This window comes from Apteryx rowi, unplaced genomic scaffold (genome assembly GCF_003343035.1).
Source record: "Apteryx rowi isolate R43461 unplaced genomic scaffold, aptRow1 scaffold_5, whole genome shotgun sequence".
NCBI lineage: Eukaryota > Metazoa > Chordata > Aves > Apterygiformes > Apterygidae > Apteryx > Apteryx rowi.
In genome coordinates, this window is record NW_020450760.1 from 3,327,768 (window position 1) to 3,339,611 (window position 11,844).

Here is an 11,844-nt window from a genome sequence, read left to right on the forward strand (position 1 = left end):
AAAAAAAAAAAAAAAAAACACCAACCAACAACACAACCCACACACTTCCAAGAGCTAACAATCATCCTTAAATTCCTTGATGGGCAGAGACCTTTCAGATCACCCTCTTCGCATTTCACCAAGTCTGCTGCAGCCAGGTGAAATGCTTCAGTTAAAATAGTCCAGATTTGATTCTGTGAGAAGAGAGCTGTAGCATCACATTGATGATGCTTGTTACTGATTAATTCATGCTCTGTTTTTAGGGTATGCCTTTTCCTACAAACTTGTGCCAGAAAGGCAATATAACATTAAGGAAGAAGACATCATTGTTCTTCTGATGGAAATAACAGTTCTTTCTCAAAAGTACAAAAATAAAAATAAAAAAGTATAGTTAGGTTTTAAAATGCAAGAAAACTGACATGATATGCAATTAAAATCTCTGTGTTTAAAAAATATTTTGACTGCATCTGTGTGCCTGAGGCCAACCATTATGTTTTTATGAATCAAATGTGATGTCATCTTTTGCAAAGAACATAAGAAGAATTCTAAAATATTGAGATTCATCGCTTCCAGGAAGGAAAAAAAACATGAAAGCAACCATGAAAGCCAAATATCCACCAAAGAGAAGCAGGAATCTCAATAGTAAAAAATTTATGTCAGTCCAATGTGCTTTGAATGGATAACTGGATTGAAAATGAAATTTATGACACGTGTAATTTTCCAGCTCTATGAACTTTTAATTCAATTATAAATCATGCCTGTAGCAGAAAAAAAAAAAAAAAAAAACTTCTTTCTTCTTTATTAGTCTTTTAGCAGCTGCCTGCCTCTCCCCTTAATTGCCTCACACATTGTTTTAAAACTTTGCCTTCCACCACTGTACTTACCACAATACAAAAAAACAAGGAGGACCACTTGTAACCTGGATCAGTTTATTGATGTCATTCAACACATGGTGCCACAAGGAGCTGCAATGACGAAAGTGAAGGTGTGGTGCCGTAAGATACAATCAGTCAATCCAAAAGCTCCATCTGCACCACCCATTATTCCTGTTATTTATCTTCTGCTGCCTCCGGAAGCTGATTGAATTCTCTGACCTGGCAGAAAACTAACTCGGCAAAAGCAAAACCAAAATACCACACACAAACTGCATGGATTTTTCTGTCAGGTTAATTTGTCAGAGCTAATTTAACACGCTGGTCTGTCAAGTGCTCTGTGGATAAAACCACACGGAGCAGGAGAGAGAAGAGGAAGCAGGGCCTCCCCCTTGAGCAGCAGCGTGGTGTTATGCTGGCTTACCTGCCAGTGCGACTGCAGCCTGGGAACGGGAATGGACGGCCAGGTGGGCATCGGCTTGCCACTTAGACCAGTATCCTCTTAGCCACAGTCTCCGGAATTTTGTACTATGGTCTTCAAGCTTCCACTGCTCTCCGGTTTGTTAACTTCTCCTAAGCAAACCTATATGCCCTCGTCTCATAACACCTGCAGGACCAAGTCTGTCATCTTTCACATCCCTTATACATTTCCCCCCCCAATCTATGTTATACTGTTAAACTATTTTATTGAACTTAAAAATAGAAACAGCATGATTATATGGTGTTACTCATCTACGAAGTTAGCGGTTAGAATGATTTTCTATTATATACATACAAATCAAAAACTGGGTAAACTTTACCAAAAGTAGCAGCTACAAAGAACCGTATCTCCTTTTTTTGTCCTTGCTCCAGACCAAAAGAAAAAAAAAGAAAAAAGAAAGAAAGTAGATCCCCTGGTATTTACTCCCCCCATTTAAACAAATTTTAGAAAGAAGCATATTATTCATGCAGGAGTATGTCTGCATATAAGAGGCAGGGGTCACAGCAGTAATACCCTACATGGGAATCATCACAGCTATGCGACAGAATCTCTCAAATATGTTACATATGAGACAGTACTGGAATAAACCACACTATTCTGTTCACGGCTTTAAAGTTTCATCCAAATGCCTTACATTCATGAGCTACATAAGAAATAAGTATAAATGTCTGGCTCTTGTAAGACCTTACCAAAGAACATATTTTACAGCTTCAGTGAATTTTAGTTATAAAGCACTTGCTTAACACAACGGCAGACACTTTTCACCTCCACAGCTGAATATTTAATCCCATGACTAAATTTCTTAACTGTTTCAAAAACCAAAGTGTCCCTGTCATAAAAGCAACCTGAAATACAGTTCAGACAACTCAGCTGGAAAGTTGTTCTGAGACACTACTGGTATGATAACCATAAACATTTTTTTCAAACTTTTGTGCAGATAACATGCTTATTCTAAATCTTTCAGATAATGCACCGTCAAATATAGCGCAGTAAAAACTAAGTAAATCCCAATACACAGTACTCAATCATATTCCAAGAACAAAACTAACATTTGAATCTTCTCATTTATTCAGCTTTAAAAACAGAGGCAGAAATAACAATCTATTAGGTAAAAAAAATATTTATTGTGGACAGACAGACTGCTACACCCAATATCTGTCTCCCTTTAACAAGAACGAGCCTAGACCTTTCAGTAAAGCACAACCAATATAAATTTCAAGCCTTGATTCTGATTTTGTCCAATCCATTAATTTGCACTCAAAAAAGAATCAAGAGTTTTTAATTTTTCCATTCTGAACATTATCCGTATGCACAACGTGCTTTTTGAAAAACAGCTGCAAATAAATCTTTGGACTTGCAAAGCTGCAGTTGAAATGCAGCACGAGTCCTGCATCAACTTGTTCGTCACGTTAAGAATTTCTTCTCGAGAAAAACGTAGATGGGAACGACGCATACGTAACTTTTCAGGAGCAGCGTACCAGACCCTATTTCTCCTTCCCAAATTACAAAGTAAGAACTACATTAAGGAATCAGAGAATTTTTCAAAGAAAGAAATACCACCAACTGCCCTGGCCCTAGCTGCCGCAGCAGCCGCCCCCATCAGCCACTAACCTTCCTAATTAGTGGCTCCAGCTACGTTAGCATTTCAGGTTGCATGAGGAGGGTGCTTTTGAACCAGTCATCCCCACTTACCCCTCTTTGGTTCACATCGCGGCACAGTTTTGGCAGTGCACTGCAGAAGCGCCAGCAGCACTTCAGTGCTATTGGGTGTTCAGCCTGTGGGACCGGACGAGAGTTAGTCCACAGTAAAATTCCCCAAACGCACACAGATATGGATACCGAGCCCTCAGCATTAACTGTTTGGCTTTACAGATTCATTCCTATTGTCCTGCATTGCTTGCTAATGTAGACATAGTGGCTAAAACACAGCATCTAGGAGCCAGTCTTGCATCTTACTAATCAACATCTTACTAATACCTCTTTTAATATATCCTGCCCTTCAGCTGCAGATCCTGCAGGATACCATTCAAGAAAAGTCTTATCTACTTAGGTTGCTGACCCCAGCTACACTTGCTAAACCACACAACAAAAAACTAAACTTTAAAAATAGATCTCTCCTCACTTCTAATTAGAGAAAGGCCTCCGGCCTTGCAACACATGTAAATGCTTAACTTAAAAATCATATATATAAAATCTTTTGTCCGCAATGATCCCTAATTAGTTTATTAAAATATCTGAACACAGAGGAAATTACTTATTTCCAAACTGAAAGACAGCCACCACAGGGATGACACAGACAAGCTGTCTGGCTGAAAAAGGGCCGAGGGGTGGGGGGAAAGGAAGCCCCAACTCCCACCCTCACACCTCCCCGTGTGCAAGGCGTAATACAGAGGTAGCTGAATTATGGTGGTGTACATTTCACCACGAGAGACAATGTTCCTAAGAATTCAAGGTTTTTTTAGACTCAGAGTTTGGTCATGTGCATTTTCAAAGTTTCAAATCCCACTCTTAATGAAGCCAACAGCCAAACTCCTATCCTCTGTACAGGCCCAGGATTTCAACTCTTACCTAGCCCAAATCAGAACAGTAACTGTTTTAGTGTGTTACACTCCGAGTAAGTTATGTTTTATATCCATGTTTTGAATAATTCATGGACGCGGTCTCTCTAAATTCAATGTTAAAATTCAGTTAGGAACCTAAAAAAAAGGCCTGATTTTTCAGATTAGTTGAGCAGAGTAGTCCTGGCTGTTTCTGACCTACTATTTTGGCCTATATTTGGGAAGATATAAAGCAAAACCACAGCAATTCTTTAACACCGAAATGGAGAGACTGACTCTAATAAAGATTTGCCCAAGTCTCCAGACGCGCTAATGCCCATAAGGTTGTTATCAGTTTAGATAAAGACCCTTTTGCCCCTGGGGCCTGAGCAACCTCGCCAGACCACCCATCTTGCTCCGGACCTCACTCACTTCCAACACGCCGTTCACTGCCAGGGTGCAAGTCTTCGGACATTGATGGGTAGGACCACGTCACATAACCCGTTCAGCACAACGGGCCGACGTCAGGTCAGAGGGAGGACTCGTCTGCCGGACCCTGCAGGCTATTTAAAGCAGTATGGACATTTGGGAATTTGAAGGATTCTTTCTAGCCAGTAATAGGGGTGTGTGTGTGTGTGTGTGTGTGTGTGCGCGTGTGTGTGTGTGTGTGTGTAATGTAGTTTGGAAAATGCTGGAAGGGGGAAGGAAACAACATTTGCTTTTAGTAAACCTGGGATAAATATGAAGCTGATTGTCTGTCTGCATCTTTCTCAGGTTTCAGAATGATTTTTTCTGAGGAAGAAAGAAAGAAAATAAAAAAGGTGTCCTGACTTCAGGCTAGAAAAACCTTCCACAATCTCAGGGAAATTCCAGACTTGGCTTCTAACTCGTCACTGTCCAGCCATCCTAATCCTGCCTGCAATAGTGACACTTGGGAAGCTCAAAAGCTGTTTCTATTTGTTTTGTGTTTTTCACCATATCTTTAAGGAAAAGAGAGCATTACTGAAAACACCAAGTTTCCCCGAAAAACAAGATTCTTACAAAGTTTTAATTAAAAAAATATTTACCTTTACTACCTTGAAACAATGATTGTTTCTCCATCTTTCCTATTTACATATTGAAATGTGCTCATGTATTCTGTACCATAGGAACCTCGATTTTTTAAGTTTAGCTTAGGAGTCCTTACAAGCAAGTAGAAATGTTTCATATATTGACCTGCAACAGATTATAAAAGTTACATCTGAAAACACAAAATATTTCTTCTCTCCTGTTTACAAAAGACTAACATAAGTTTACAATCAAATATAATGTCTATGCTATTAATAAATACAAACTCTTTATCACTATGAGGTGTTTATTTCAGATTTAAAATTCAAAAAGGCAATTGGTGTCTATATTCTACAATGTCCATAACATTGTTAGAGACCTCTAATACCAGTTTGCAAACAAGCATATTATACTTATTCAATAATCAGTTGTTTCAAAGCAAGACAAGAAAATGATGGACCATGTCAGATTTTGCTCTTTGGAAGTAATGGAGTGTGGGCAATCTCATTTAATGACTTCCCAAAGAATTAATTTAGTGAAATCATGTTAACATATCATTATCCCCACCCCATCTCCCTAAAAATCCGCAGGGAGCTACTTCCACATTTTAATTATGTAATGGACGAGCATTTTACATTTTGTTTCATGGAAGATAAACAGCATCCTCCAAAGTTCCCTCTGTATTCCCTCCAAGCTTGCACAGTACCTTATGGTTGCCCAATTAGTGTGATCTGCAAACAGCAAATGCCCCAATAAAAATGACTTGATCAACTTCAATTTCTGAGGAAAGGAGAAACAGGAGGAAAGTCTGGATAAAAACTATTATAATATATGCCACTGAATGGCAAAACATTCACTTGTTAGTAATTTATTATAATTTTCATCTTGATTTGAATTGTTTGCATGTGATTTAATCTCCAGTAAAAGAATCTGAATTTTGGTATTCTTAATTAGAATGTAAAAAAAACATTTTATGAGCTCTATAAAGTACTATTAAATTTTTTAAAAACTCCTCGAAGATCAGATACAGCATGTTTTTCTGCTGAGAGCTCAATGCTTTAATTTACAGTTCTGAACGTTGTTTTATTCATGATAAAATACTTGATACTTGTAGTTGCCCACCATACTACTAACACTGACACAGATTCTCTACTGAGGCTTGACTAACACTGAAGAATTCTCATGTCTGGTTTCTATTTTCTTTGTATCTGTTTTTAAAAGTTTAGTTAAAAAAAAAAGAAGCCAAACAACAAAATCCCAACAACTACAATTAACACTATCCATGACTAAATGAGCTATAATAATTCATGATTTGGAAATAGCTAACATATAGTGTCTCATTAAAAATAATAGTTTGAGCTTTAATGAGTCTAACAATATATATTGTGAAAGTGTCCATTATAGCAAGTTATTTTTATTTCATAGTGTACTGATTTATTCTGCAGTCAATTACTACACAAACAAAAAAATTGTGTTTCTGTATGGCACTCCTCCCCTTTCTTCCATGATAGAAGAAAACTGTACAAGTTCTGGAAACTCACAGATACTATTTTTATTTATAAACCATTTTTCTTGTAACAAAAGGAATCATGAAGTAAACTTGGGAACTCAAGAAACAATCTTTTACATGGAGTAGAAGCAAGTATTATTATTTGATCAAAAGTCATCTTATATTCTATGTAGCTTCAAAATTGTAAGAAACATACTTTTTATGTAGAGCCCAATCCAGCTTTACATTTAGGGGTGCAATTGTAAAAGCCAGAAGAAATCCTGATGAAAGAAAAAATGGTCTCCAACTGTCTCTGGCTAATAAAATCTTCTACTGCTCTACCAAACAGACAGAAACTTCATGCAGGTTTCTCCACATGAGCTCAAAACATGCTGCTTCCCTGGAGAGAATAGGCCTAGAGATGAATCATGAGAAAGTCTGGTATGTCTGTCTTACTCAGTTGTTATACGCTGTTGAGAAAAAACAAGAAACATGAATAATGCTATTGAAATGTTTGCAACATCTTTTTTTTTTCCACACAGAGTATTAATCTGTCCAATGAGAACCAAACTAAATCCAATTTCATTTTGCATTATGCCTAGGAAGTGGTCACAGGAAGACAAATTACACTCTCTTCTAACTGTTGACAGAGTTGAACTAGTGACCTGAAAATGAAAAGGCTCAATGTACCATTGTTAGCTCCGTAATCCATACTATATTATGCAATTTTGGTCCAGCTGTAGAAAGAGAGTAACTGGATGCATTTTCAGAAGTTAGGGAGAGGAGGTGTGAGACTCAAATGCGAAAGAAGAGAAAGCTGCCAGAATAATACTGTCCATCAAGGTTTCCTGTTCCTGAAGTTTCTTCCCTACCAATAAGGCATCACTCCACTTGTAGATGAATCAGAGAGAAAATGTACATATATTCAATTTATTTTCAGTAATGGTGGATACTTACAGAAGCAGGGGCATTTGAACTGGAAATCAACTGACCAAAACTAATATGTGACCCGGTTCATACAATTTACTTTGCATGACTTTACAAAGAAATGGTCATTGACAGTCATCAAAACTATTACCTGGCAAAAAAAATCTTAATTTAGTGCTTTGGGGGGAGGGAGGGAAAAAGAACTGCTACTTTTTCAAAGTTTTTTTTGATTCTGCCTTTTTTTCTTTAAATAAGTGTTAAAATAATTAATACACATCACTGCAAAACTATCAGGAACTCTAAGTTTTTCTACTAGCAATTATACTTCAGGTAACCAATTAAGCAGAACTGTAATTAAAATTATGGAATTCTTTACAAAAGAAATCAGTTTCATTGAGAAAAAAAATGTTGATTTTACACCTTTTCACTGTTTCACCCAGATATTCTAAATCTGAAGTTTCCATCAGCCAAGGCACCCATGGTTGCAGAAATGACCATTTGACAGTTACAATTTTCTTACCAGCCAAGAGAAGAATATTGAAAAGGTGTCACAAGTTGTGAAAGAATCAAGGACAAATTCTCACTTCCTTCTCTAAGTCCACACAGACATTTTTTAGAAGCATAGATTTCATCCTGTGTATCCTACATACCTAATAACCATGCCCACAGCCATCAGCATAGCGCAGACCATGTTTATTACAGTTACAACTGCAAATGGATAGGGAATTGTGGTCAAAGGATCCACAGACCTCAGCCCACATGCTACATGCCTCCCTGACCTGCCTATAATCACTGCTGATCACTCCTGCAGCTCAATAAGTCAGCTGCAGGCAAGGTGAGCACTGTATATAATCCCAGTATGTGCCTTGTTCTATAGTTCCATGTCCAGCATGGTGTTCTCTATCAATTCTTAAGCAGACACTAAAAACCTGGATACCATATTACTTTATTAGTATTCTACTACTTCTACTTTCAACTTAGAGAACAGATTACTAAAACAGTGATCAGTTGTAGATAAATGTAATGGCTTTCTTTCAGAATTATATAAAAGTTACATTAATATCAGGGATACCAGGTATCCATAATGAGGCATGATTAATATTATCCAAGCTCTACTTTTCAACATGCAAACTAAAACCAGCAATGTTCTTTATTATCTAGAAAGTAATTTGAGAATCATCCAAAGACATGCAGTAATAGTTATTTTAATGTCTTAAAAAAAAAAAAAAAAAAAGGCCAAGCATAGAAACAAAAGGCTATAGGCACACCAACTAGCAAAATACTTTGGGCATCTGAAGAGACTGTTCTCAGAAAATCTAAAGGGAGATTTCAGATTACTGCAATAACCTCCTCTACAGTAGGTACATACTCTTTCCTCTGAGTTTACAAGCAAGGAAACTAAGGTAATGAGAGTGAAATAACTTGCCTAAATTCACTATGCAAGTTTGTATTTCTTGCTTTGATGTTATCTCTGACTGACACTTGCATTCATTAACACAGTGCTTCTCAAACGCCAACCCTCTCCCAATGTTCTGTGAAATACAGTTGTATTTTACAGAAAGAAAGTAGGTGTCTTTGAACTAGCTGTGCTAAATATCTGTCCCAGATTTTTAGACATGCAACTCAAAATTAACATGTTTTCTTCACCTTTTTCTTTTCTCCCTTCTTTCACCATTTAACATGTTTTTATGCATTATAAGCCACAAAAGCCTTTACTGGAAGATTGTGCAAACTATACCTGTGTATGAATGAGTAAAGAAAAAAAAAAAAAAAAAGACGACTCAAATTCCCTTCCTGAATCCAGGGTCCTTTCTAGAGAGAGGGGGAGGGCTAGGGTAAATTTGCCCCCACACTCCTGCCCAAACCCCCCTCTTCCTTCCCCCCTGCTGACAGGCTCCTCTCGGACCCCTCCAGCATCCTCTGCGCTCACGCAGCTGCCAGCTGCCCTGCGTAAGGAGAAGGGACCGGGAAACAGGAGAAGCTGCAGCAGTCCTTGTGCCCAGTCAACAGCTTGCTTGCTGCCCTGAACCTGTGCAGCTTCACGTGTGCAGCCTATAGGTCATCTGCTGTAATTCTTACAGGAGGGCAGGCTTTGTGTCCTGATCATTTCAAACATACATACAGGCATCCTCTTTACTGTTTCTTCAGCCCTAGACAGTTAGGAAATTCCATTATGTCTTCACCTGCAATATTAAAACTAACCCTTTCTCCTGTCTTCAGGACAGGAAACCTCTCTGCATGCCATGATGACCACTTCAAGTGCTTACCAGCCATCTCTATATTTCAGTTTACCCAAACCAAGCTATATAAAAATAAGTATACTGGAGTCACATTTCTCTCCAAATCACAATCACTTGCTCTCTCTATGCCTACCCTACTCATAACTTCATCCCATCTTTCATACTACCCATTATACTGGCAAGAGCTTTCCACCTCCCTGCAAAGCAATTTTCTTTTCCTTTTTCAACCTCAAAACCCTCACTGTCATCCTCCATCTGTACTTTTTTCCTCATGGGTCATGTGCGTCTGTGTGAGATATCTGATCACCTCTAGGCAGTATTCAAAGGCCCAATTCTCCTGTTCTTGTTCATCTCATATAATATAGTCTCACTGAAAGCTAACTCTTAAAAGGAAAGGCTTCTGAATCAAACAACTTTCTTTCATAAACACAGAATAATACAAGTCTGCAACATTCTCTTGAGCTTACTATCTACCATTATATGACTTAATTAGTCAAGTGATCTCTTCAGTATTACATTTTAGAACATAATACTTAGGGATTAACTAAGATTTTAAAACCTATGTAAAAATGCAGTATGTATTTATGCTGTACATCAGGCATAATACTGTGTTCAGAGTTATAAAATCAACATAAGTGACAATTCTCAGATCTAAGATACTGTGTTATTCAAACTACTCAGAAAGAGTGTTGTTACTCCCACTGTTCCCACATGTATACTACTATCATGAATACTGCAAAAGCAAAACCTAGAGATTTTGGTAGGAAGACAGCTTGCTTAGAAACTGATTAGAGTATAAACTTTGAAAGAAATTGCTACGTTTCCTTTTTAAAAATACTTACAATAAAATATTTGTTAAGTTTAGGCAAAACAGGCATCTGGCATTAGCGTACAACCCCCATGCATAGCCACAGTTTTCTATTTCAAAGAGCTCTGAGGATACTGCATCACAACACAATGCACAGCTCATACTCAGTATTCCTCATGTTCTGAAAAAAATCACTCCCACAATCTCAAGGTCCAGATGTATTAGAATATTCTGCTAACCATAACCCACACCACAAAGAAAATCATGTAAAATTTATCATCTTCATTTTTTTCCAAGAAAAAGGGCAGCTATGTTGATGCAGTTGCTGTCATAAAGCAATTTAATATTAACCTGACTCCAGCTGTTCAGATAGCAGTGGAAAGCCAGACCCCTACTAAAATCTGGAGGAATGAGAGATCCTCAAATGAATTTTTATGAAACATGAGATTACAAATGCTCACAATTTTGCTGCTAAAAGCAAAATCTCAAAATATCTTATTTTGATTCTAAAGTTTGTATTGAAGAACTCTGTATTTTTAGTATACCAGATGTCTTCCCCCCCAAATATCAGCAAACAACAGCTAGCTAAGTAGTTCTAAATCTTCTGCAAGCCAAGCTTGCAAATATTTCTTCTGATGATACTGACAATTCCTCACTTCCTTCTTCCTCCTTTTCCATAATGCCATTGCCAGTCAGTCTGCCTTTTACAGTGCCATCCAGCCAACACCACAATCTGAATAAACCCTACTAAAAAAAAAAAGGCAGTAACTATAGTCCAACTATTCTAATTCCAAAGAGGGCCTTTAACCTAAAACCATCCTTCGCTCCGTTGGAAACCCTCCCCGGGAGGAAAGGCACCGAGGCCGCAGCGCGGTGCCCTCGCGGGGGAAGGACACCTGCTCCAGCGGCATCCCCAAGGCCTGGCGCGCGGGGCAGGACACACGTGCCACTCGGGCCCGCGCGCCACGGCCGTCTCCTCTGCTGCGTGCCGAAACCCTCCACCGGACCCTATAGATGTGCGTTACGTAGGGAGAGAGAGAGAGAGAGAGAGAGAGATGTCACCCACGCAGCAGGGACACGCAGCTCACCGCCGGGTGAGCGCTTCTTGTGGTACCAGATCCCCATTTGAGGCAGAGACATATATACGTATATGGAGGTATATATATATATATACGCACACACATATATGTAAACACATACACATAAATATGCATATATAAAATACGCATATACATATTATATATACACATATACATACATACATACACACACACACACACGTGTGTGTGTGTGTGTGTATATATATATATATATATACATACACACACGTTCCAGCGAACCAGACGCACGAGAAGTTCCTAGCGAGCGCTGCCAGTCCCCAGCGGCTGGCGGGGCTCCGGCGCCACAGCGGGGGAGGAGGCGGGCGAAGCTTCCTGCCCTCCCGGCCCCCCGCGCCGGCCGGGC

The 11,844-nt window shown here is 38.7% G+C and overlaps 1 protein-coding gene across 11 annotated transcripts in view; it reads right to left on the reverse strand.

Annotated features, from left to right (window-relative positions):
* Positions 1 to 11,844, reverse strand: part of EML1 (echinoderm microtubule associated protein like 1) — a 129,301-nt gene that overhangs the window by 71,158 nt on the left and 46,299 nt on the right. The window contains exons 2-7 of one of the 11 annotated variants that reach the window (XM_026079301.1): positions 5,623 to 6,875; positions 4,937 to 5,084; positions 4,302 to 4,432; positions 3,025 to 3,108; positions 1,276 to 1,458; positions 864 to 944 (exon numbers count right to left, since the gene is read on the reverse strand). The exons of 4 other annotated variants lie outside the window; for them this stretch is intronic. Coding sequence is in view for 3 of the 7 variants with exons in the window: in XM_026079298.1 (XP_025935083.1) it covers positions 4,937 to 4,970 (34 nt within the window). In the remaining 4 variants the exon portion in view is untranslated. Of the gene's footprint in view, positions 1 to 863; positions 945 to 1,275; positions 1,813 to 3,024; positions 3,109 to 4,301; positions 4,433 to 4,936; positions 5,085 to 5,622; positions 6,876 to 11,844 lie in introns of those variants that run through there. 6 more of the 11 variants (XM_026079302.1, XM_026079303.1, XM_026079298.1 and 3 more) reach the window with 6 other exon arrangements.